Source organism: Myripristis murdjan, chromosome 20 (genome assembly GCF_902150065.1).
Source record: "Myripristis murdjan chromosome 20, fMyrMur1.1, whole genome shotgun sequence".
Lineage (NCBI taxonomy): Eukaryota > Metazoa > Chordata > Actinopteri > Holocentriformes > Holocentridae > Myripristis > Myripristis murdjan.
The window spans coordinates 2,978,967-3,004,404 of NC_043999.1; the positions used below are offsets into that span (position 1 = coordinate 2,978,967).

The window sequence follows — 25,438 nt, forward strand, 5'->3', positions numbered from 1 at the left end:
TCCAGTTAAATGCCTCAAGCAACTAATTCTTGAAAAAAAAAAAAAAAAAAAAAAACTTTTACAACCTCAGCAAGTCCGGACAAAAGTTCTCAGTACCTGAAGAGAAACCGTTTGACCTTAAATTCAACCTGCGCCTCCTGTGTGTGCGGTTCGCTCGGCTGGCCCGGGCCTTCTGGCCTGAATACACACAGGAATGTCATTGGGCTTTTTAATGTGCCTTTTAAGGCTCGTGTGTGTTCGGGCTTTATGCTTATGGAATGTCAGGGTTACAGTCCGGCTTCGCCACGGACAACAAAGAGCGTCTTTGACGGAGAATAATGCCCCGCGAGAGGCCTGCTCCTTCCTGACTTTTGTAGTCTTTCCCATGCATGAAATGCGACCGGGCGTAATCGCAAAACCTAATCAAAATAATCAGCTGATATTCAGAGAAATGCTACGCTGATTAAATGCCATGTTTGTTCCCCCTCTGCGGTCACGTTGCCGCTTTGGCCGACGGATCCAAACTTCATTAGCGGATCTTAATGCTCCGCAGCCGAATCGCCTCCAAAATCCATTTGTTTCCGTTGTTAGCTCGGGGGGTGGGGGGTGGGGTTGGGGGGTCGGGCAAATAAATAAAACGGCAGCTCTGGCCCGCACCGCCGCTGGGGCCGGGGGGGTGGGGGGGTGGGGGGTGCAGCTCGCTGGCATTTCTCAGTAGCGCTGAAATCTGGCGTCGGGCTCCACGGCGCACAGAGGCAAGAGGACAACAGCCAGCAGGCTCTAATTGAATCCATGTTGTTCATTTGGACTCTGCTGTTCACACACACACACACACACACACACACACACACACACACACACACACACACACACACAGAGCCTTCTAAACACTGTGCATCTGTATAACACACACACCTGCATACATACACTTTGCACATGCTGTCAACGCTAACACAAACACACACACCTAAACACAGATACACACATTCACATGCATGCACATACATGCCCTGGAACATAAACACACACACACACACACACACACATCCTGCAGCTACCTAAACATCAGTGCAGTGAGTATGTAAATGTTGACAGTGTGGTTAAACCCTGTGTGTGTGTGTGTGTGTGTGTGTGTGTGTGTGTGTGTGCGTGTGTGTGTGTGTGTGTGTGTGTGTGTGTTTTGCTGTACATTAGATATTTGGGATGTTCTCAGGACGCCCATCAGCTGATGCAGCAGCACTTTATTTTCCCGAGGCGACAGAAAAACAAGACATTATTATGAAAAATAGACCTGACACACAACAACAAGTCATACAGTGAGAGTCCAGCTGGCAGGGCTGTGTGTGTGTGTGTGTGTGTGTGTGTGTGTGTGTGTGTGTGTGTGTGTGTGTGTGTTTCCACGAGGAGTAATCTAGAACACCGTGACGTTTTCGGGGCTCAAGCCTGTAGGGCTGAAAGAAGGGCACAAGTGGCCTGATGGGGGCGCTATAATTAAAGGTGAAAATGTTTAAACTTTAAAAATTCATTACTCTTACGTCATAACTCTGATTACACAGAACTTGGTGCAGACGTCCATGAATCTTCACTCTACAGATTCACCTGTGAACCCTTAAGGTCTGCCATATTGGATTTTCTGTGATTTTGAATTTTTCGAAAAACACGTTTGACATCTCCTCCTGGGGCGAAGGTCCTACTCCTTTGAAATTTGCTGTGGATCATTATTGGACCACGCTTGAAAAAAGTTGAATAAGGCTTGTTGATATCTTCGTTAGTTTTCAAGATATCGACCAATGAACTTCAAAAGGGGCGTGGCTTAGCACATACATGGACATAAGTCAACAACCGCTGGGCCAATCATCATGAGACGTGCAGGTTATGTCCACACAAGTACCGGAGACGTACCCTGAGAGTCTCATTGAAATCGACCACTAGGGGGCGCTGTTAATGTACAATAATAGGCGTGGCTTAACACGAGTCAGACTGTAAATCAGAAGTTGTTTGTGCAGGAATCACAGCTGGCTGCTATTTTTATTTTTATTTTTATTTTAATTTTAATTATTAAAGATCTGACATGAACGTAGAACAATGTGCATCCCACTTTGATTTGTTGGTGATTTAGTTTTTCTCAGTTATCGAAGAGATGAAGTTATTATCTAGAGCTTTGCTGTGAATTAGAGTTGGTGTCTTTGTGGTTGCATTATGTATTGTTAGTATTAATGTGTCATATGAATATTACTGATGTGTATGTGTCTCTTCTTGAAATATTGTTCATTAATTCTTAATAGGGACCCCATGAGGAGCTTCCACTCTCATAATACAGTCGCTAATGGGGGTCGAAATAAACAAACACACAAACAAACAAACATTTTCTTGGTACATTTCATTTAAACAACAACAACAAAACAAACAAACAAACAAAAACTTTTCTAGGTGCTTATGGTCATACAGTTTTCTGTAAATCTGTAAATGAATTCATTTCCGTGGATGTGGGCCGATCTGCATCGTGCAGCTTCTCGTCCTGGAACAGTTTCATTTTTATGGTTTTCAGTGGTTTTCAAAAGCTTTTCCAGAGGATTATTTTCCCTGGTGAGCATGAAATTTAGTTGAAAAAGTGATACTTTGGATTTGTTTAAGCTTAAAGGATTTAAAGAAACTGAACACTGCCTCAAAATAAATGAGCTGTTTGCAGCATCAATACAAAAATCTGGTTTGTAACTGATATCGTCTGTGTTTGCACATCACAGCCAAACACAAACGCTCCCGACATCTTACCCACACGCAGACACACACATACGTCCTAAATACACACCCTTTCCCTTTCTCTCCTACACACACACTCACACACACACTCACATTCTCTCACACACACACTCACGCAGCAGTGAGTGGGCGCTGATGGGCTCTAAACAGTGCGGTGGGAAAGTTTACAGGCTGCCTGCTGGAGTTGGCAGGAAGCAGCTGCACAGCGCGATGTGATGCAAGGCCGAGGAAATCCAGGGAATTACGGCGGATACATGAAGTCTGCTGGAGCCCGGCACAGAGAGCCGCCGAAAACAGAGACCGCGGCCCCGCGAGGCGACCCGCCACCGGGAGCCTCCGTCCTCTTTCTAGTTTAATCCCAGAGGGAAAAGAGCCTCACTGCTGCACCCACAGCAACCACAGAGCCCTGCGTTTCAAAGCGGCTTCTGAAACTATCACCCCCTCTCCACACACACACACACACATTTCTGTTTGGTGCCACCGAACGTGAGACGAGCCACATCTGCGCCTGCAGAGACGCTGATTTTCCCGTCAGTCCAAGCCCAGCTGCAGCTCATGGTGCTGCAGAAGTGAGGTCGAAGAGGCTGCTGCTCATCATTTCACATCCTCAGAATAAAGAAGCCCAAGTCTGGAAAAGTCGTGTCGTTTCAACAAATTAATGACTTATCTCACTTGCTGCTCTTCAAAAGGCACCGTCAGTTGTTTTAATTTTGTCCCTTCAATCATTTTTCTCTCTCAGATGAAACAAAACGCTTCACTCACACTAACAGGGAATACATTTTTAATTTGTTCCGAATAGTTTCCAGCGAAACACTTCCAGCTCCTGACTCCTGAGGGGAAACAAAAAAAAAAAAAAAACTTTTACAACCTCAGCAAATTCAGGCAAAAGTTTTGGTGGGGGCTTGGAGCGAGCTGACAAACTGATTTTAATGACAGTGCTGCTACAAGTGCAAGTGCAGCTAACTAAAGCCTAAAGGTTTTATGACAGGTGGGAAGGCGCTGTGAACCTCAGTCTGATGGTTGCTGTCGTTTCCAGCGGCAAAGCTCCTGTTTCGCTTCACCTCAGGAGGCAGAGGCCAGGCTGTCGGGGTCCAGTCCTTCTTTAAAGGGGCGGAGTTTAAAAGATCATTAGCTAATGAGTCCAAGCAGACAAGAAAATACAAAATGTTCACATCAGCTTCAGTCACAGGTGATTCAAAAAACAAAATTGCCTTCACAGTCATACAATCAACCCCAAATCAGAGACCATCTTTGCAGAAATCCTAAATCATTCTGTGTGTTACTGCCATAAAAACTGGGCAAGACGTGAGACAGACAGGCAGACGATCCTCCTTGGACACAGACAGAAAGACACAGTGACAGACAGACACACACACATTGCAAAAACTCAAAATCTTACCAGAATATTTGTCTTATTTCTAGTCAAAATATCTCATTACACTTAAATAAGACATGATCACCTCAGAAGGAACTTGTTTTTAGACAATTTTCACTCGTTTCAAGTGAATTTTCACTTTTCCCACTGGCAAATTTTGCCAATGAAACAAGCAAATTTTCAAGTGAAAATGTCTTATTTTAAGTGTAATGAGATATTTTGACTAGAAATGAGATTGATATTCTTAGTAAGATTTTGAGTTTTTGCAGTGCAGACAGACAGACAGACAGACAGACAGACAGACAGGCCGGTGTGCAGGAAGGTGAGCTGGAGTTGAGAGTGAGACAGTCGATGTGCAGTCGATCAGCTTCAGAGGGAAACACAGCTTCAGCTCCGTCGCTCACACAGAGAGAGTTTTTCCAGCGTCAGGCAGCTGATTCGTTACGAGGACAGTTTGGACAGCCGGCTCTTTGTGCGCCTCCCGAGCCGTAAACATGTGCAGACGGCCAGGGCGAACCTTCACATGTCGAAGAGGTGCAGAGCTAAAGGAACCAGCCGTGAGCCAGCTGGGTCCTTTAGCTCTGCACCGCATCACTCAGCATCTGCACACACACACACACACACACACACACACACACACACACACATACACACACCAGACGACCAATCCACGTCTGGAATCAGCTGACACCGTGTGGGCAAATTAAATCCCTCATCGAAAAAAACAAAGTCAGTTCTTTGCACTTAAGTGTTGATTTTCGATTACGTTGTGATTGGTTGCGTTAGTATTGCATTATGTTGCATTTCATTACATTGTTCCATTGTTTTCTATTGTGTTACACTGTGTTCCATTGTGTTCCATGATGTTACATTGTGTTACATTGTGTTACATGATGTTACATTATGTTACACTGTGTTACATGATGTTACATTGTGTTACACTGTGTTACATGATGTTACATTGTGTTACATTGTGTTACATGATGTTACATTATGTTACATTGTGTTACACTGTGTTACATTGTGTCACATGATGTTACATTGTGTTACACTGTGTTACATTGTGTTACATTGTGTTACACTGTGTTACATTGTGTTACATGATGTTACATTGTGTTACACTGTGTTACATTGTGTTACATTGTGTTACACTGTGTTACATTGTGTTACATGATGTTACATTGTGTTACACTGTGTTACACTGTGTTACATTGTGTTACATTGTGTTACATTGCGTTACGTGATGTTACACTGTGTTACACTGTTACATTGTGTTACACTGTGTTACATTGTGTTACATTGTGTTACACTGTGTTACATTGTGTTACACTGTGTTACATTGTGTTACATTGTGTTACACTGTGTTACATTATGTTACATTGTGTTACATGATGTTACACTGTGTTACATTGTGTTACATGATGTTACATTGTGTTACATTATGTTACACTGTGTTACACTTTGTTACATGATGTTACACTGTGTTACATTGTGTTACATTGTGTTACATTGCGTTACGTGATGTTACACTGTGTTACACTGTTACATTGTGTTACATTATGTTACACTGTGTTACACTTTGTTACATTTCATTGTTAGATCATCTGAGCTCATTAACTTTGTGCCAAACCTTTCTCTTCCTACTTGGTTGTCGCTGCGACACGGTGACACAGCAGCTGCTGCCAACGCCACCATGAAAGTTTCAGTAAAGTTATTCAAACAGACTCTTCTGCCAAGGCAGTGACATCAGTGAGCGCTACAGCTGTTGCCGTGGTGAGGTGAACCAAACGGAAATACTCTGATTTACTGTGAAACAAAGGCCCATGTCGGTTCTATCTGTTGTATTTCTGTGGTCAGACGTGATCTCAGCGCCTCACAGGTGAATGAGACCAAACGTCCCAGCTGAGGGATGTATCGATGTTTAAAAATAGTTTGCGTAACTCCTGGGAGATAAATGAGCGGCGGGCTGGAGGCCGGCGCTGTGACGTCTGGATGGAGTCCGGGACGATTAGCGAGCTCAGCCGGCCGCTGCTGCTGACTGATGTTTGTGTTGGAATGTGGGCAGAGCCAGGATTAGGCAGGTAATCCTGACCAGAACACCGCTAATCCCTCACCTCATCCCCCTCACCTCCGGACACTGAGCCGCTCACACACACAGAGGGTGTGTGTGTGTGTGTGTGTGTGTGTGTGTGTGTATGTGTGTGTGTCATGGGTTTGAATAAGGGGTTTGTGGAGTGTGTGTGTCTTTTGGGGTGAAACATGGACGAGCGTGTGTGTTTAGGGGAAGTAGTGTGTTAGTGTTTTAGCTTCATGTGTGAGTGTGTAATGGGGAAAGAGGTGTGTGTGTGTGTGTGTGTGTGTGTGTGTGTGTGTGTTTGGGGGAAGTAGTGTGTGTGAGAGGGTTGAAAGGCGGCTTTTTGTGAGTCTGGGACTCAGAGGTTGGGAGTGTGTTGCTGTGTGAGAAAAGCACAGGGAGCCAAGAGGGCTTCAGTGATGTGTGTGTGTGTGTGTGTGTGTGTGTGTGTTCATTCCTGCGCTCGCTGAGGTGTGTGACGCCTCCTTCACATCGGATAAGCGCTCTCAGATAAAGACAGATGGAAAGAGACGGACGGAGGCGGAGAGGGGGATAAACGTCAGGATGGAGGAAGAGAAAGTGCAGCCGAGGGTCAGATCTGTGTGACGGTCAGGAGAGCACATCACGCCCCGTCGGACGAGCTCAGGGTCACGTTTGGTTTGGTCTCTTTATCGACCCGTGGGTCTGATTCATGAACTTTGTGGAAATGTGTGTGTCGCCCGCAGTGCTCGGAGTACGGCGAGGGCTCGGTGACGGGCGACATGTGTGACGACCTGTGCGTCCTCGGCCTGGTCGAGTACCAGCGCTGCCTTTACTACGAGAACGGCAAGAAGGTGATCGAGGCTCGCTGGAGAGGCCAACCCATCATCCTCAAGTCCAAACTGGAGAACTTCTCCTCCTACGAGCCGCTGGGGATCCTGGACTACCAGGTGACGTGGGAAAATATGAATATTCAACACACCCAGTAACACCTAACAGATCTCCTCAGCATCCTGCTCCAGTGGCTGTAAATCAGAGTTTCAGCCAATAAAACCTTCACAAATCTTTAAACATCCTCTCTCATCCCTTCAAAATAAAAGTGCGCCCCTCTCCCAAACTGAAATCCAGTTGGTGCACTGCAAAAAGTCAAAATCTCACCAAGATTATTTGTCTTATTTCAAGTAAAAATGACTTATTTCTAGTCAAAATATCTCATTACACTTAAAATAAGACATGATCAGCTCAGAAATAACTTGTCTTTGGACAATTTTCACCTGTTTCAAGTGAAAATTTACTTGAAACAAGTGAAAATTTGCTTGAAACAAGAAACAAATTTTTGCCAACGGAACAAGCAAATTTTTACTTGTGACACAAGTGAACAAGTAAAAATTTTTACTTGAAATAAGACAAATAATCTCGGTAAGTTTTTGACTTTTTGGAGTGTGTGCTCTGTGTCCCGCCCAGACTTCCTGTTTCAACAGGAAATACATCAAATCAGCACAGTAAGAGTCCATTTCCCGTGGGTCTTTACAGCGATGTCATCTTGTTTTGATGATGCTTGTGTTTTGTTTGTGCGATGAGCTTCTTTTTATTAAGTTGATGTTTTTAAAAAGGCAGAATGAGGAGGATTTTACTAAAAAAAAAAAAAAAAAAAAAAAAAAAAGTATAGATTCATACAAAACTAACCCTCTCCATCATGACTGTGAGCCGCTAGCAGTGACAGCAACATTACATTTTGGCCGGACGTTTCATTCCGTCACCATCCTAGGAAACAAAAACTGGCTGCCAGCAGTTAAGCTAGCCAGGGAGGAGCGGCCGGCTTTGAATGACGTTTACAAACCAGAGCGACAAATCCTGCTCATTCTGCCTGTCATGTTTTATGATCTATGATGCTGACTGTTTGAAAAATGAAATCCATCCGTTTTATTGTTTATTCTTAATCAGAATAATTGAGTTTGCCACTGAATGACAGTTTTAGTGAACTGTGATAATATTTAACGTTACAGCTAATTCAGACTCTTTGACTCCTGGTGGTTCTCTGGTTTGAGTATCAGCTCAGAATTGAGCGTTTCCTCACTAAAGTGTATTTTCTGCTTTACCAGCATCCTCAGCTCTGCGTGCCTCTCCTCTCTAACCCGCCTAATTACTCCTCATCCTTTCATGCAGCACTGTGCTTGTTTGTTTCTTTGTCTATTAATTTTTAGCTCTAATTGAACCCGCCTGATGAAGCTGCTGCGCTCTGTACCCAACCTGTTTTTAACCTTCGTTCAGCCAGGAGGGTCGACTTCTCACCCAGTCAAAGTGAATTCTGCATTTTTAAAAATGATTTACTCTGCTCACCCTCCAGGACACGGCAGAGGACCTCTCGCCCCTCGACGTGGTTTTCTACGCCACTCTGGAAGTAAGTAAAGCCCAGAGGAGCCGATGTTCAGGTACAAACACTGAGCTGACGAGTGATTTCTGCGCTGAACGTTCCTGTGAAACCTCGTCTCAGGTAGATGATGATGCCCACAACTCGTCTGCTGCTGGATAAGGGAACATTTCCTCGCCAGGTCTTTTTAATGGAGCCTGGGGAGACGTTCCCTCCGTGAGAACAAAAACCTAAAAGTGCGGTGCTGTCACTCGTCCATTTTGACTAATCCAATCCGTTATCTTGTAATAAAAGTGATCAGACACGCCTGAGTGGGAATCAAAGGGAAGATGACTTCTGAAACGAGGTCTGCAGCATAAAATGAGGCTCAGACATGAAAAAGACTCACGGCTTCTGTTCCAGTCACTCAAATAAAGACTTTAGCGTTTCCTGTCAATTAAAATTCAGAGTGCAGATGTAGGAATGTTTTCTAATTCCAACATTTAAATTCTCAGTCGATTTGCTACAATAAGACCTTTAATAAACCTCTAAAGCACACTGTAAAAGATAAAACCGGCGTAAAGACAAAGTCATGAGCAAGCAGAGGCTGAATCAGTTACTGCAGCAACAAGGAGGCGGGAGGCGGATAAAATCCTAAATTACTGGATTATTGACTTGTAAGTTCTTGCTTGTTAGTCTGAAACACACACACACTTTCTGTGGTACTAAAGGTTCTTGGTTTTCAACCTGCCCACAATCACCTGATTTAAAACGTCTTTACTCTCTAAAATGGCTCTAAAATGGTTCTTTAAAGAACCTATTTTTGCCAAAGTTATATAAAGAACCATTTATAGCTTATAAATGAACAATTTTTTTGTTGGTTCTTTGAGGCTCCTTTGGGGGTTCTTTAAAGAACCATCTACACCAGTGGTTCTCAAATGGGGGTGCACATACCCCTAGGGGTACATTGGAGTACTGCAGGGCGGAATGGAGATTTTTTTTCTAAATTTTTTGTTTAAAAAATATAGAATAATACGTAATAGAACTCATGCATGATGACGCATAATGGAGCTCTATTGTATCTCTTTATATCGTTTTCTATATTTCTTTTTTTTTTTTTTTTTGCACTGGTTATTATTTTAAAAAGTTTGAGAACCACGATCTACATAAATGGTTCTTCAAAGAACCTCTTGATAAAAGGTTCTTTGTGAAACCAAAAATGGTTCTTCGGCATCACTCCAAAGAACCGCCTCAGTTCCAGTTAGCACCGTTGTTTGTCAGTGTGTGCATGCCAGGCCAGGGATTATATGAGAATAATCTGACACTTTTAATCTGACAGTTTGAGCCACAGCAGCTCTGCTTCATCTCAAATCAATGAGCATCAGTTTACAATCTGCCTTATTTTTTATTGTTTTTTTTAATCTGATCTGAGGTGCGTAACTCTCTGGGGCTGGCCGAGGAGGAGGAGGACGAGGAGGGAGGAGGAGGAGGAGGAGGAGGAGGAGGAGGGGCGGGGAACGGCTCCCTGGCCAAACTGTGGGGCAGCAAACTGAGAAACCGAGACAAGGCTTACTCCCGAGCAGAGCTGGCCTCCCTCTGGTCCCTCCTGCAGCAGGAGGAGTACACCTTCCTCAGGTGAGACCGGTGACAAGGAGGAGGAGGAGGAGGAGGGCTGGGAGAGGAGGAGGAGGGCTGGGAGAGGTGGAGGAGGAGGAGCTGGGGGTTCTGGGATATCATAATTTTAAAAGGTGTTTTTTTTTTTTTATTCCAGAAAATGGATTCCTTTTGAGACTGAATGACAAATATCACAGGAATATTATAGGAATTATTATAGGAATCAGGTAATCTGGAGGGGCTGAATTATGAGTGTGTGTCTCTGTGTGTGAAGGTATGTTGACTACCGATGTGCGCAGTCTAAAAACAGTCCTGGTTATTATGGGATGTAGCTGCATCACGTGAGAGCCGGAGGATGGCGTTACACACACACTTAAACACACACACACACACACACACAAAGGACTTGTTCACCGAGACTTTTTCACATTCTTGCGCCTAGAGGATAACTGTAAGTAAGTCAGTTAGTCTATACCTTCGCCATCCTAGGGAAAAAAAAAAAGTTATCACTCCCCAGAGTTCCCTGTCGGTTTGCTGTTTCCTGTTTGGTGCTGGACGGAGCGCTCCTATTGGTTGTTGACAGCGTTTGTTGAACTCGACTAAACACTTCTGATGATATTAAACAGGTTTGATTTTATCGAAGCGTCGAGGCGAAGAGAACACCGAGTGTGACCGAGTTTCCAGATGATGATCCTGATGGGATGGGAGGAAAACTTTCCTGATTTTCCTGAAATTTGTCCGGCACGGCAAAATAATTTAAAAAGTGATTTGGAGTAAGGTTCGGTCTCAGTCATGGAAAGTCGAGTAAAACTCCTTCAGTTTATAAGCGGAGGGCAGGAATCCCTCAACAGGTTGTCTTTCATAAGTACTCTCTTTGGAAAAGTAGCCTGATGAGGTTCTCGGTGCCAAAATAAAAGCCTTTGGGAGCCTTAAAGGGATAGTTCAGGTTTTTCTGCCTCTCCATACAAACGGAATAAATCCTCCAAGTTTGACCTGTCGGCTCCTTCCCGTCATGAAAATGAGCTCCATGAGTTTTCTCCCAAACTGGCATAAAACAACACCTGACCTTCTGACGCTACAGAATGGCACTGCATCCCATAATAATGCCCTTCACGACGGCAGGGCAAAACCGCAGTGGTGTGAGTTTATTTCCAGTCCGGATGACCAGACAGAGGCCTCAGACACTGAGCCAAAAATAAAGCGGGCGAGGGGAGGTGACCCTTGTTGTCTGCTTATCTGGACGCCTGCAGAGCCACACTGACAAATGGAGCTGGGGAATTAAAAAAAAAAAATAGAAAGAAAGAAAAAAGTGTGAGTGTGTGCATGTGTCAGAGATAAAGTGAGAAGGGGAGGTAGCAGAGAGAGAGAGAGAGAGAGAGAGAGAGAGAGAGAGAGAGAGAGAGAGATACAGAGAAATGAGGAGGAAGCTGGAGATGCAACAGAAACAGCGAACACATCTCCACGCTGCTGAAAAACCTGCTTCGATGTGAGAACAAGGCTCTGAGGCCTTTCACAACACGAGTCGTGCTGCCCTCCCATCACCGAGGGATCAGACATACCAGAGTATTGAGCTTTTATTGTGAAACAGGTCAGAAAGTGAGTTTGGAGAGCCAGAACGCCAAGAACGCTTTATTTTTTTGTATTGATGAAGACACGCACTGCAGAGATATGATGATGTTATTTTGTGCCACAGAGGCAGCAAAAACTTCACTTACTGCACACTAGAAACAGTTCTTCAGACATTTTCTCTATTATTTTGTCTGTTATTGACCTTATAAACCCCAAACATTTACAGCGTTGTCTCTGTATTTGCGGTTGGTGGGCATAAAAGCAGAGAGCGGCTGCCATTCACTGTATGGACATAACTGAGTACTTAGCTGGCTGTCCTTGTCATTAAATCACAAAGACCTTAAAAACAAGTGGAAGGCTCAGAGATCCTTTATTAGACGTTGAGCTGGAAGTGGAAAGACAGAAGCAGCAAGGCGATGCTGCGGTGTTGCTTGGAAACGCACCGCGGCTGTTGCTGCCGGCGACTGAGGGGCGGGGCTTTTAGGCACCGACTGAATCAGGACAGAGAAGCGAGGATGGGAACGATTTGAGGTCAACAGTCCCAGCAGTCAACGCTTCTGTGTTCCCCTGTTTGAGTTCATCTGTGACCACGAGGAGCCTTTTCACCAAGTAGATATATAGATAGATAGATCTTTATTGTCATTGCACAATCATATACAGTATAATAATGCAACGAAATTAGGGCTCAGTACTTTGGGTGCAGGGCAGAATAGAAAGCATCGTGCAACCTGCTAGTTGAATAGCCAAGTCTCTGATATCAGAAAAATGCAACAGTCACAGAAACACTTGTTGGATGCGATGTGCAGGCGGTGCAGTTTGTCGATTTTGTTAGTTATGGACCTGGCGTTGGAAAATGCTGGGAGGCGGCGGCTTGAAGGGTTAGGGTTGTCTTTTCAGCCGTGCTAACGCACCGGCCCTGCAGCCTCGCTTTTGTTTTGTTTTGGTGTCCTCCGGAATGTCCTGGTAGCGATGAAAGTCCGGTGAAATTGGTATTTCGCAGCGTAATCCCAAGCTCAAAAGGTCCTGAGGACTGTACGCGTACATTGCCCAACATAAGGTGGTGTTTTCAGCTAAAAACACAACCGTTCACACATACAAGAACATATAATACGGCACCGAGAGTGGAGAGCTGTAGCCGCTGCGTCTATGCTATGTCTATGTGACCTCAAAACAGAGTTTGCACTGATTTCAGTCCATGTGGCTTCACTGTCAAGCTCAACCAAACATGTCAGACACAGGCTGCATTTAAAATCACCTACTAACTAACTATTTTCATGCTGAAGTTAAAATTCTTCAAATGTATTCAGCGAGTTACTTGTGAATAATGATTTTATTTTGTAAACAACAGCGAGTGTGCGTATTTTGTACATTTTCAAATTTCCAAACAGGTGTTATTTGGATAAACTGATCACATATTGGTAATCTACATGATTGCTTTAAAAAAAAAAAAATAATGTAAATGTTAGAATGAAAAGCACAGCAGCTTTTAGAGCCTCGTTTGAAGTCCTGATTTGACGCTGGTCGTTGTGAAATGCATTCTCATCTCTTTATATCCATGGCCATGAAACATGTTCTCTGCATGTCTCTGATCTTTCCCTGGTGAAAATATATTTCATATATCGAAGGTTAATGTAAAAAAAAAAAAAAAAAAAAAAAAAGTAAGAGACCTGTACACTGCACTTTGTAAAACAGCCCCGACAATAAAAATGATTACCTCTAAAAAGTACAAAACAATAAGCACTGATTTGGCACCCGGGTTGGAAGAAGGTGCCTGACCACCGGTTTCCTCTGCTCACCTGTTCTGGAGCCACACAGCTGCACACACAGGTATGCTAACTGATGCTGAATGTGTGTATTCTGCTGCTCAGCTGATCCCTCCTCCCCCCTGCTCTGTCCTCCAGAGTCCTGCAGGACCTCAGCACCCACGTGGCCAAGGTGCTGGGCTCCTGCGGTCATTTCTACGCCGTGGAGTACCTGTCGGCCGGCCACGCCTGGGACCAGAACATCTTCTCCCTGGACGAGGTGGCCGTCCCGGGGCTGCAGGGTCCGGCCCGCGGGCCCTTCACGGCGGGCGGGGCTCGCCGGCGGTGGACCGCCAGGGAGATGGTGCACCGCATCGCGCTGAGCTTCCTCGACATGGTGTGGCACTTCGACAACGACTTCACCCACAGGCTGCACCTCTGCGACATCAAACCGGAGAACTTCGCCATCAGGAAGGACCTGACGGTGAGCTGGGATATGGAGGAGTTAGGGTTAGGGTTAGGGTCAGACACCTGACATCGTGCCCAGGTGTGTGACAGACCCGCAGAGGAAAACGTGTCAGTGTGACGTTTTGCATCGCCGAGGCGTCACGGCGACATGCAGCAGCTGGCAGCTAGCAGGTCACAGTAACGTTTGCACATGAACATTGGCTTGTCAGCTTGTTAGTTGAAATACTTGGTAAAATTGAGGTTAAGCTAACACCTGCAAACACATTAAAAATGAACTCTGGTTCTGCTCGGTTGTGGATCTGACGTCTCCGCCCCCCGTGCTGACCTTTTCTCTTCGTCACGTTCCTGCTCTTTCATAAAACCATGTTTTTTTTTTGCGGCTCGGCGACACAAAACGTGACACTGACACGCTGCCCTCTGGTGGACCGGCAGGTCTATTACACGCTTTGCCTTGATACTGGGCTGGAGTAGAAAATGCTTCTTCGAAAATTAAAGCAACCAAAAGTAAAAATATATGATTAATATATAATAAAAACATCATTAATAAAAATAAAATTAAAACACACCAGGGCTGTCATTGGTCTTCTAATATTCCTCACCACAGAAAATAAAAGCAATAAGAGCAAAGACAAGAGCACAAAGACAGGATCCTTTATTTTAAATAAAGTGATGAGGCTGAGCAGAGCGGAGAGGCCGCTGAGCGGATGGAGGGATGAAGGGATGGAGGGATGGAGGGATGGAGGGATGAGGAGGACGTGAGGCTTTTTCTTGAGGAGATGAGTTTGCAGTCTTCAGTGGAGGATGAGGAGCGGCGCTGCAGCAGGAAGGTCGTTCCTCTGTCTAATGTATGCTAGGCCACGTACACGTGCACGCGCACGTGCACAAACAAGACGTGGACTCTCCTTCAAACTTCACGCTCTGAGTTTGCTCGCTGGGCGTTTGGCAGGTTATTAAGTTACTGAGTTATGATGAAGGAGCCACAGGACAGGATTTGACTGCCTGAAGCTCACAGTGACCATGATGAGGTTAATAAGGTCATTGATCGATACCAATAACTACCATTATTTCACCATCTGCCTTTTCTGGCCGTTACTTCAGTGTTTCTCAAAAGTGAGATTCACATTCATGTCATGTAATAACAAAAAATTATTCATGCTACTGCCCAAAAGAGCCAAGAGCTCAAAACAGGCCGAGAGGAGAAAAACTTTGGAGGAAAAAAAAGAAGACAGAAGGGAAAAAATGATCGAGCCTCCAGATTCTAAACTACGTGAGTTTTTTCTGTGATTTTTCAGCTAGAGAGGCTAAACTGCTGCTTTCTGACAAAAAAAAAACAGGGAATAAACCTTTAATTTTAAAGGAATACTCCAACATTTTGGGCAAAATGTTGGAAACCACTTTCACCTCGTCCAGTGGTTCAGCTCCTATGGGTAGTGCTTGGGATTAAAAAAACAAAAATGAGAGTGGTTTTAAGAAAGACTTTAAAGTTAATTTTCTTCAGGATCATCATATAAGTATCTAACATCTCCTGAAATCACTCTGTTTTTAGAAAAAAAAAACAAAAAAAAAAGATGTGTATTTCAACTGCACATAATCCAAAGCTTCAGAGCTGCTGGAAGGTTTATTTTTCACTTTGATGGAGCCGGGCTAACGACTCGCATAGACTTCAAGCCTTTATGCTAAGCTAACATAAAACGCTCAGCGGCTCAGTCGTCATTTCCACGTTTTGGAAACAGCAAAGTCTCTTGTGTCCATCTGAGCTCCACGGGCGTGTCTGGACGCAGGTAGATGATCTGCTCAGGAGCTTTCACTCCGTCTCCTTCCTTCTTACCTGGAGAATCCTCCATTAGTGGGACACACCTGGCTGTTAAAGGGGATGGGAGACGGCACTCTGATTGGTTTACTGCATGTTACGCCCAAAACACAGCCAGGATTCATGAAGAGACTCAGGACAAGGCTTTAGAGCCAGGAGCCTGGAGCAGACAGACTTTTTGTCCAGCATTAAAACAGCAGCAGTTGGACTTGGACACACCTGGAGTCCACCTGCAGCAGCTCTGCAGACCAGGAGCTCAGAGCCCCTTGTCTCAGTCTGGGTAAGTCAGAAAAGAGGGGATTTTTCCCAAAACGTTGGAGTATTCCTTTACGGCAAATCAAAATGCCAAAGTTTTACCATTACTAACTTGAAATTATTCATTCAACACATTTGTGTGAAAGCTGTGAGAGTCCACTGACACGGGGCCACAGAGCTGGAATCAATACCTGTGATCACCCAGGAATCTCTAGTGAAATAAACACGGGCCTGATGGATAATTCATCCTGTTGCTGCGGCACTGTGTCTGCTTCAAGATGTTTCTGCCTTGGTGGTGAATATTATGGGATTTCTTGTCTTATATTTGCAGTTTTACGACGCTGGCATGACAATCAGTGAGTAGTTTCTCGCTATTTGGTGCTTTATTATTGTTCCACGGCTGCACTTTTACAGGCTGATGCCGTCAGAGCAGTAATGAGGCTCCGGCTGCTTTGACTTAATTGCGTTTTGTTGGAGCTCTCTTAACAAACCTGGACTTGGGATTCGCTCTTGGCCTCCGATTCTGTCAACAGCCCATTTTCCAGTCATCATCAGTATGAGGCTGCTGTTGTACAAGAGCCCCGACCGTCAGCGACAAAGCAGCTTCAGTTGCAGCTGTGTGTGTGTGTGTGTGAGCGTTGGCGCCCAGCCGACGTCCGACACGCCGCTGAATTAATGACGGCGTGAGCCAGCACAAACCATAAAACCATCTGATAACGCCGGCAAAACAACCACATCCACTCTGTTTATTTTCCAGGCGCTGCTTTATCTAAACTGCGATTTCCATCAGTATGTAAACACAGAGAGAAGGAGGGAAGGACATCCGTTTCTCTTCACCGCGCTCATTAGCTGCACTTTATTTTTAGAGCTGAAACAACCGGCTTCCACTTTGTTGGCACAAGCGTAATGAGAGGGAATAATAATAATAATAATGTAGGAGTGTTTGGGACGATTCCTATTTACTCCAGGCTCTGAAACGCAACCTGACTGCACCTTTCCACAGGAAAACAAAGTGGAAGAGCAGCCGGGATTAAAATCTGTGTCAACAAGTTCAAGAGGTTGTAGATGCATCACAAGCCGGTCAAACGTAAAGCCACAGACCCGGTGCGTCTCTGTCAGTGAGTGATCTCTATTAGTGCTGACATGATCAATCAATCAGTGGGAAAGTGGATTAAGATGTTTTACTTAAATAAGTTGTTTTTATCAACATCATCAACAGCTTCTAATGTACTGTTAACAAGAGCGAGCTGGTACAAACAACAAATTAAACATAATTAAAGAATTAAAGAAAATGAATACGGCTGGTCGAAAAGGGTTTTCGGCTGAAGCAAAAGCTTATGGCTGCCTTGTAATCAATTTCATTTCTGTACACAGATAAGATATTAATTTTACTGTTTACATATACATACATGCATAAGTGTGTACCTGAATGAACATGTATACATATGGTACTTGCCAGCTGTCATACAAAAAAGCATACATACCGACATACATACTCTTTTTTTTTTTTTTTGTTACTCAACCAGTATCCAAAACACTCACTAAACAAAAGGCCAAAAATCTCAAATTTTTCAAAGAATAAATTATAAGGCATCTACATTTTTTTATGATTTTGATAATTTGCTGTTATCAGCATTTTCTATTTTGTATTTATCAAATATCTTATTTTTAAACATTGTTTTTAAATGGGCAACATTTTTGCTCTCTTTGATATTATCAGGTAAGCTATTCCAAAGCTTCACTCCACGTTTTGAGTTTTAGGTGCAGTTTCTCTACATATTTTTGAGGGATGCAAAATATCATCAATTGTAGTTAGCAGCAAAATCCCCACAGATATATATATATAGATTTTTTTTTTTTTTTTTGTCAGTATCGCACACCTCTAACAGGAGTCTTGCTGCAGGTTCAGACAGATGTGGTCTGACTTTCCTGATGTCGTTCAGGGCAAATTGCCGTGAGCGAGCCGCCGAGGTCACATAATCCTGAAAGGTCATCTGTCAGACTCCGATCTGTGATGCTTCTGGCTTCAGAAACCAGAGGCACCGACTTACAAACTGCGTCCACAAACACAAAACTCTCTCTGACTCTTCGCTTAACATTCTGAAGACCTGAAGAGAGACTTTTCATCAAATCAAATCAAATTTTATTTATATAGCACCTTTCATACATAAAACAAATGCAACACAAAGTGCTTTACATTAAAATACATACAACCCTAATCCCCCACCCCCTCATACTCCCCCACACACGCACACACACACAAGTACAACATATTTCACACATGCATACACTCCAGGCATACACCTCACCACAACCCAGCCCACCCCAACCCAACCCAAAGATAAAATAAAATATGGCTGAGCACTGAGGGACCAGATGAGGAAACACCATTCATTCTTTGGGAGCCATCCACACCGGGAGGCGTCCCAGCCCACGACTACAGGGGGCACCACCACAGAGACCACCCCGACCCAGACAGATAGGAGCCCACACCACGGCCATAAGGCCCTGGAGCGGGGCCCCCAACCATCCAGGCCAGGACAACCCCCAGGACGGCACCCCCCGCAGGCAGGCCAGATACAGCTCCCGGTGTGGAGGGCCCCCATGAGGAAAACACTGGAGCTAAAAACTAAAAGATAACAGAGCAAAATACAATCAATACTAAACGGAATAGAGAAGAAATAAGTAAATAAATAATATATATATATATAAACATATAAAAAATGAAGTGTAATAAATGATAATAAATTAAAAACAATAAAATTAAAACAATAAAACAATGCAGGCAACATAAATATGTATTAAAAAGTAAAAATAAATAAATAAATAAATAAATTATTAATCAGCAACTAAAAGCAGTAAAAACAATAGAAGCAGCAGAAAAGAGTGGAAATAGAATCAGATAAAAGCCAGATTAAAAAGGTGGGTCTTGAGCCTGCGTTTAAAAACATCAACAGTCTGAGCAGCCCTGAGGTTCTCCGGCAGGCTGTTCCATAGACGTGGGCCATAATAATAAAATGAAGATTCACCATGGGTTTTTGTTCTAACGTTGGGAACAGTTAAAAGACCGGTACCGGAGGACCTCAGGGTGCGCGAGGGCTGGTAGGGTAAAAGCAGGTCAGACAGATAAGAAGGCCCAAGGCCGTTAAGACACTTAAAAACTAATAAAAGAACCTTAAAATCAATCCTGAAACGCACAGGGAGCCAATGCAGTGACTTTAAAACTGGTGTAATATGAGCCCGCTTTCTGGTCCTCGTCAGAACACGTGCAGCTGAGTTCTGGAGTAACTGAAGGTGTGAAATACTCTTTTTGGGGAGACCAGAAAGCAGGGCATTACAATAATCTAAACGACTAGAGATAAAAGCATGCATTAGCACCTCTGTGCTGGCCAGAGAGAGAAACGGGCGCACTCTGGCTATGTTCTTAAGATGATAAAATCCTATCTTTGTTATACTTCTAATATGTGGAATAAAATCAAGCTCAGAGTCGAAAAGGACGCCCAGATTTTTGACACATTTTGCGGGTTTAAAATCCTTTAATTTTGGTAAAAGTTTCTCTCTCTTGCCTTCAGGGCCAATAACTAAAACCTCTGTTTTGTCCTGGTTGAGCTGTAGGAAGTTCTCTGCCATCCATGACTTTATATCTAAAATACAATTTAAAAGGGTATCAATAGGCCCTGTGTCATCAGGGGACACAGCAATGTAGAGCTGTGTATCGTCAGCGTAGCTGTGAAAATTGATGCCGTGTCTCCTGATGATGTCCCCAAGGGGAAGCATATAGAGATTAAAAAGTATTGGACCTAAAATTGAACCTTGGGGCACCCCACACTTCATTTCATGGGTTCTAGAGGAACATGTATCCAAACTTACGAAAAACCGGCGATCTGTGAGATAGGAATAAAACCAGTTAAAAACAGTACCAGAGAGGCCCACCAGGTTTCTGAGTCTGTTTAATAGAATGTGGTGATCTACTGTATCAAAAGCAGCGCTTAGATCCAGTAGCACCAGGACTGAGAGCTTCTGTGAGTCCATGTTACACCTGAGATCATTAACAATCTTCAGGAGGGCTGTCTCGGTACTGTGGTTCATCCTAAAACCAGATTGATATTGATCTAAAATATTATTTCTGTTTAAAAAATCATTTAATTGGATAAAAACCAGTTTTTCTAAAATTTTACTTAAAAAGGGTAAGTTGGATACAGGTCGGTAGTTATTAAGAATGTTAGGGTCCAAATTGCTCTTCTTCAGAAGGGGCTTCACCACTGCCGTTTTAAAGGCAGCGGGGAAGACACCTGTCTGGAGGGAGCAATTTACAATATTTAAAAGTTCAAACTCAAAGAATCCATAAAACGTCTTTAAGAGTGATGTGGGAATTGGATCTAAAAGGCAGGTTGTTGGGTTAACTCGGGAGAAAACTCGACCAAGCATCTGTGCATCAACCAGGACAAAATGTTCCAGTGTTTCCTCTGGTAAAAGCAATGGCTCAGGACTATTAAAAGCAACACTGTTGTGTGATAAAAAAGTAGATCTAATGACATCAATCTTACTTCTGAAGTGGTCTGCAAAGTCCTCACATAGAGCATCAGTTGGTACCATGGAGGACTTTTTAAAATCGGTGTTTATTAAAAGATCAATTGTGGAGAAGAGGAATTTATGGTCATTCTTTTTAACTGAGATAAGTTTTGAAAAGTGGGAAGTTCTTGCCTGTTTAACTGCGTTATTATAAATTTTGAGTTTTTCACGGAGTATTTCATGGTGTACTGTCAGTTTTGTTTTCCTCCACTTCCTTTCAGCACTCCTGCACTTTCTTTTCAGACTCTTAATTTCAGAATTTATCCAGGGGGATGTAGATTTAGTTTTTATCGTTTTAGTTAAAAGTGGAGCCACTGAGTCGAGGGCTAACCTCAGTTTAGTGTTAAAATTATCGACAATAAAATCACAGGGTGCAGGTAAAATTTCAGCGGGGGTATTATATAAAATCTCAATAAAATTTGCAGCCACTCCAGGAGTAAGATGGCGTTTCCTCACTGTTCTCACCGGGGCCTCCTGTTGAATAAAACTGGCAACTTTAAAAAACACACAATAGTGATCTGACACAGCCAGGTCGACAACAGAGGACACACCAGTGGACAGGCCATAGGTTATGACCAAATCCAGGGTGTGTCCTCTGTTGTGAGTGGGCTGTGTGACATGTTGCGTAAAATCCATACAGTTTAATATATTTAAAAATTCAATAGTAATGGGATCTGAAATGTTATCTATGTGTAAGTTAAAATCACCAGTTATTATCACTCTGTTATATGAGGAGTGTATAATTGATAAAAGTTCAGAGAATTCACTGATAAAAGAGGAGGCATGCTTAGGTGGTCTATAAATTGTCATACATAAAATAGGGGGACTGCTAAAAACAAATGCATGATATTCAAATGTAGTGTAATTATTTTGTGGAATTTCCTTCGTTAAAATAGAGTTAGAGAAAATTGTTGCAGTCCCACCACCTCTTTTACCACTCCTGTTGGAAAATAAAAAATTAAAATTTGGTGGGGTGGCCTCAGTGAGAACAGCTGGTGCATCAGCGCCCAGCCAGGTTTCAGTTAAAAAGAGACAATCAATCTTGTTATCTAAAATCAGATCATTAATAATAAAAGACTTGTTTGCTAGAGAGCGAACATTTAAAAGTGCCATAGTGAGGGTTGCAGGTGGACTGGTTATCTGTGAATTATTGTTCTGAATATTAACATAAATCAAGTTTTGACGGGAAAAGCGGGGAGGTTTAACAGAAAAAGAACAGTGGTTGTGTAGTGGCCTATTATTTGCGATGACTGGGATGAATGTTGGTTGCAAAGTGGCGTTAGAAGTGGTGTTATGGCGTCAGTCGGCAAGGCTGGAGAAATGGTTGGAAAGGTGAGAGGCTAGAACAGAGATTCCTTTATTGTTAAGATGGAGATTGTCGTACCTGTACAGATGAGTTTTTTTCCAGAATGAGTCAAAGTTATTGATGAATCCATAGCCACATGCTGCACAGAAATTGGACAGCCACTGGTTGGCGCTATAGAGGCGGCTGAACATTTCTGATCCTCGTCGAAGGGTGGGGATTAAACCAGAAAAAATGCAAATTTTTCCCAGCCTTTCGATGGTCTCTGCCAGCAGTTCGTAATCAGCGTGTAGTTTGGTTGATTGTCTGCACCTGAGATCGTTCACACCGCAGTGTACGATGACTGTGTGGGCGGACGGGTGACGGTCGATGATGTGATGTGATTGTGTATGTCCAGGATTTTTGCGCCAGAGAATGAATATGTAATGCCATTTGGGATGGGAACAGACCTAACCATGGAGTCACCTATCAGGATGTATTGTGGAGGTGGAGAACGGAAAAGGGTGCTAGCATTAGCTGTGCTAGCAGCCTGAGCAGCGGGGGGGAGAGGGGGGCTGGAGGGGGCCAGAGGTGAAGCCGGTCGGTGGTGGTTGTTGGTGGCCCGTGAGCAGGTGGTGCTGGATGGAGGCTGCACCACGGCAGGCTGCGGAGAGGGGAGCCCACTCGCGGAGGATTTGCCCGGCTGGCTGTTCTTCTGTCTCGCGGTGGACCAGGCAGCCGCCCGGTCGGCACCAGCATCAGGTGGAGGGGTGACAGCGCCAGCAGAGCCGCCTTTCCTCCGGCCAGCTCCAGGAGGACCCGCAGCGGCAGCGGAAGGCGGGACGGCCAATGCAGCAGTCGCCGCCGCCGCAATAGGAGCCGTGACCGCGGCGGGAGACAGCGGAGCCCCCGTCACACTCACAGCGGCTGGACGTGGACTAACGTTAGCCGTCGTCAGAGCCGCCGACCCCGCAGCCACCGGCACGGCCGCAACAGCAGGAACCGTCACGGCAGAAGCACCGTCCGGAGCAGCATCAGCCTCGGCCATGAGGACATCAGCAGGGTGAACTGTGACATCGGGTGGTAGCATGGAGAAGCGGTTTGTGAGGTTGAGTTGCGGAGGGGAGGTGACTCGGGACTTTACCCTCTTACCTCCGCACACCACCTCCGACCAGAGAGCCTTAGCGCTGGGAGTTGAACAGGAGGAGGGCCGGGAGCGGGACAAAGATGGATCCCAGAGGATGGTGTCTGCAGCGGATGAGTTCATGATGGAAATTATTTTGGATTGCGTAGCTGCAGTGTCCATGAAATCAGACAGGAGAGAGTCTTTTTTCCGGAGTTCATCTGACAGCCGTTTAATGTCCTCTCGGAGGTTAGTAATGCTCCTGTTTGCGATTCGGCAGTCCTCACAGGGCATAACGGTGTTAAAACTAGCACACAGAAACGACCACAAGTGAGCCGGAGCCTAAATGCTTGTTCACACACACATACACGTCCCACGCAAGCAGGCGAGCAGCTGTGTAGCACCCGAACCTCCAGGGGTAAACCCGTATTACAATTTATGAGAAGCCGATCACAGACTCTGGAGATCCAGCCAGAGCCGGAAACTGTTTCCCCGCAAAATCGACCACACGAGACAAGTCTCCACTTACCTCGGTGAGGTCAACCGGCAGGAGGAACAGCTAGCTAGCTAGCGCGTCAGCACAACTCCCAAAACCGGCGGCACAGAAAGAAGGTGGAAAACTTCCTCCGAGCCGCCAGCAAGGAAAGTATAGCGACTCAGGGCGAGGAGGGATCAGATCCAAAGAGTACCGGTAAGATCTGACCAGATCGGCAGTTTTAATCCAGAACAGTAAACAGTAAACCAGGGCTCCCCACACAGGTAGGCAACAGGTAGCAAACACAGACCACACACGAGCAGCGAGAACGAGCAGCGAGAACGAGCAGCGAGAACGAGCAGCGAGATTTTATGCATCCCCTTAATTCCACCTTTCACCTTTATTTTTGTCTCCTTCCTCATGGTTGATTAACGAGGATGCAGCAGTGAAGAAATCTGTTTTTTTTTCTATCTGTTTTTATATTCATTCTGTGTATTTCAGTGTGAAGCACTCGCTGCATGTCTTGTAATCAGCAGCCCTAATCTTTATACGTCTCTCCAAACGAGGCCTACAGTCAGGATAGATAGATACGATATAGATATTTCTACCCTTTGTAGAGGAAAGTGCTGCGACTGGATTCATCTCTCTGCTGCCGTCAGGTTCTGATGAAGATTATAACTGTGATGTTTGATAAACTGTGTACAAATTCAGTCTGGAGACAAGCTGATTAAAATGCTGGGTGGGAAATGGAGGCCGAGGGTTGAGGCGACTCCAGTCAGAAAGAAAACATTTTGAAAAATCAGTTTTGGCGTCGTGAGGCACATCAGATTTGGTCTGCAAAGATAAAAATCTGACTTCCTGTCTGTGCAGAATACGAGCTCCGACAAACTACTTTTGGTCGCAGTTTTCTGATTTATTTTGCAGCGACATGATTGTTTGTTGTATTCCTCATCCAAATCAGGAACGCTGTCACCTGGACTTTATGCATTTTTTTTACATTCTGATCACCAGGGCTGTCCTGTCCTAACACCCCCCCACCATTCTCTTGTTCATTTTCTTCCCTTTTTTCTTCTGTTGTCTTCTCTTTCTGCTCTGATTCATTTCTCTTCTGATTTCCTCTCCATGAATTTCCAGCAACGTGTCATCAGCCAAACAGCCTAAAATCAAACCCCCCCATCTCTCTCTCTCTCTCTCTCTCTCTCTCTCTCTCTCTCTCTCACTTTATGATTGATTGATTGAAATGTTTATTTCTAATATGCAAGGAACAGAGCAATAAAGAAAAATATTGTTTTAAAATAAATAGAAAAAAAAACAGCACAAAAGCATCGTGACCAAAATGAAAAGAAACATAAAGCAAAGAAATATGCATATTTACAGTTACAAGCTTTGCTGGTCTTTCCCTGTCTTTACACTAGTGTCTAATATTTTTTGTTAAATAATTTTATTTCTGACATCATATATCCCAACATATAAATACATATGCATATACATATACTAACACATGCATTCACACACACACACGGTACAAATCCCACAGAAAAAAAGAAAAGAAACTGAGAAAAGTAACCAAATAAATGAACCGTAGCTCGTATAGCAGCTGCTGATTTGCAGCTCCTCCTGAGGATCGTGTGTTTACATCTCGTGTCAAACAGTTTCAGTAAAGCCGTTCCTCAGTCTCACCTCACTAAGAGACGCACAGACACTCCTCCTGGTCTCATGAGTGTAATGTCTTTTAAAGTTAAGATTTCCCCTTAAACTGTAAACCCGCTGAACAGTTTCTGCAGTCGATTGTTTTTAGCTTTGAACAGCATGTGTGTTGTTTAATATTCCACCATGTCTGTAAATGTTAGTGACTGTGGCTGTAAGAATGACGTGAATGACCTTTATTTTGGAGGATGGTTAGAGGACATGAGGAGGTTTTGGCGCTGCAGATAAGATAAGACCAGGGCACAGAGCAGAGGGTGGAGGGATCTCTCTGCTGGGTTTATCACTGCAGCGCTTGCTGAGGGTT

The 25,438-nt window shown here is 44.2% G+C and overlaps 1 protein-coding gene across 1 annotated transcript in view; it reads left to right on the forward strand.

Moving 5' to 3' along the window:
* dipk1c (divergent protein kinase domain 1C) overlaps positions 1–25,438 on the forward strand; it is a 74,289-nt gene that overhangs the window by 41,576 nt on the left and 7,275 nt on the right. The window contains exons 2-5 of the mRNA XM_030078746.1: positions 6,914–7,117; positions 8,515–8,568; positions 9,950–10,152; positions 13,602–13,926. Of these exons, the coding sequence (XP_029934606.1) occupies positions 6,914–7,117; positions 8,515–8,568; positions 9,950–10,152; positions 13,602–13,926 (786 nt within the window). The remainder of the gene's footprint in view (positions 1–6,913; positions 7,118–8,514; positions 8,569–9,949; positions 10,153–13,601; positions 13,927–25,438) is intronic.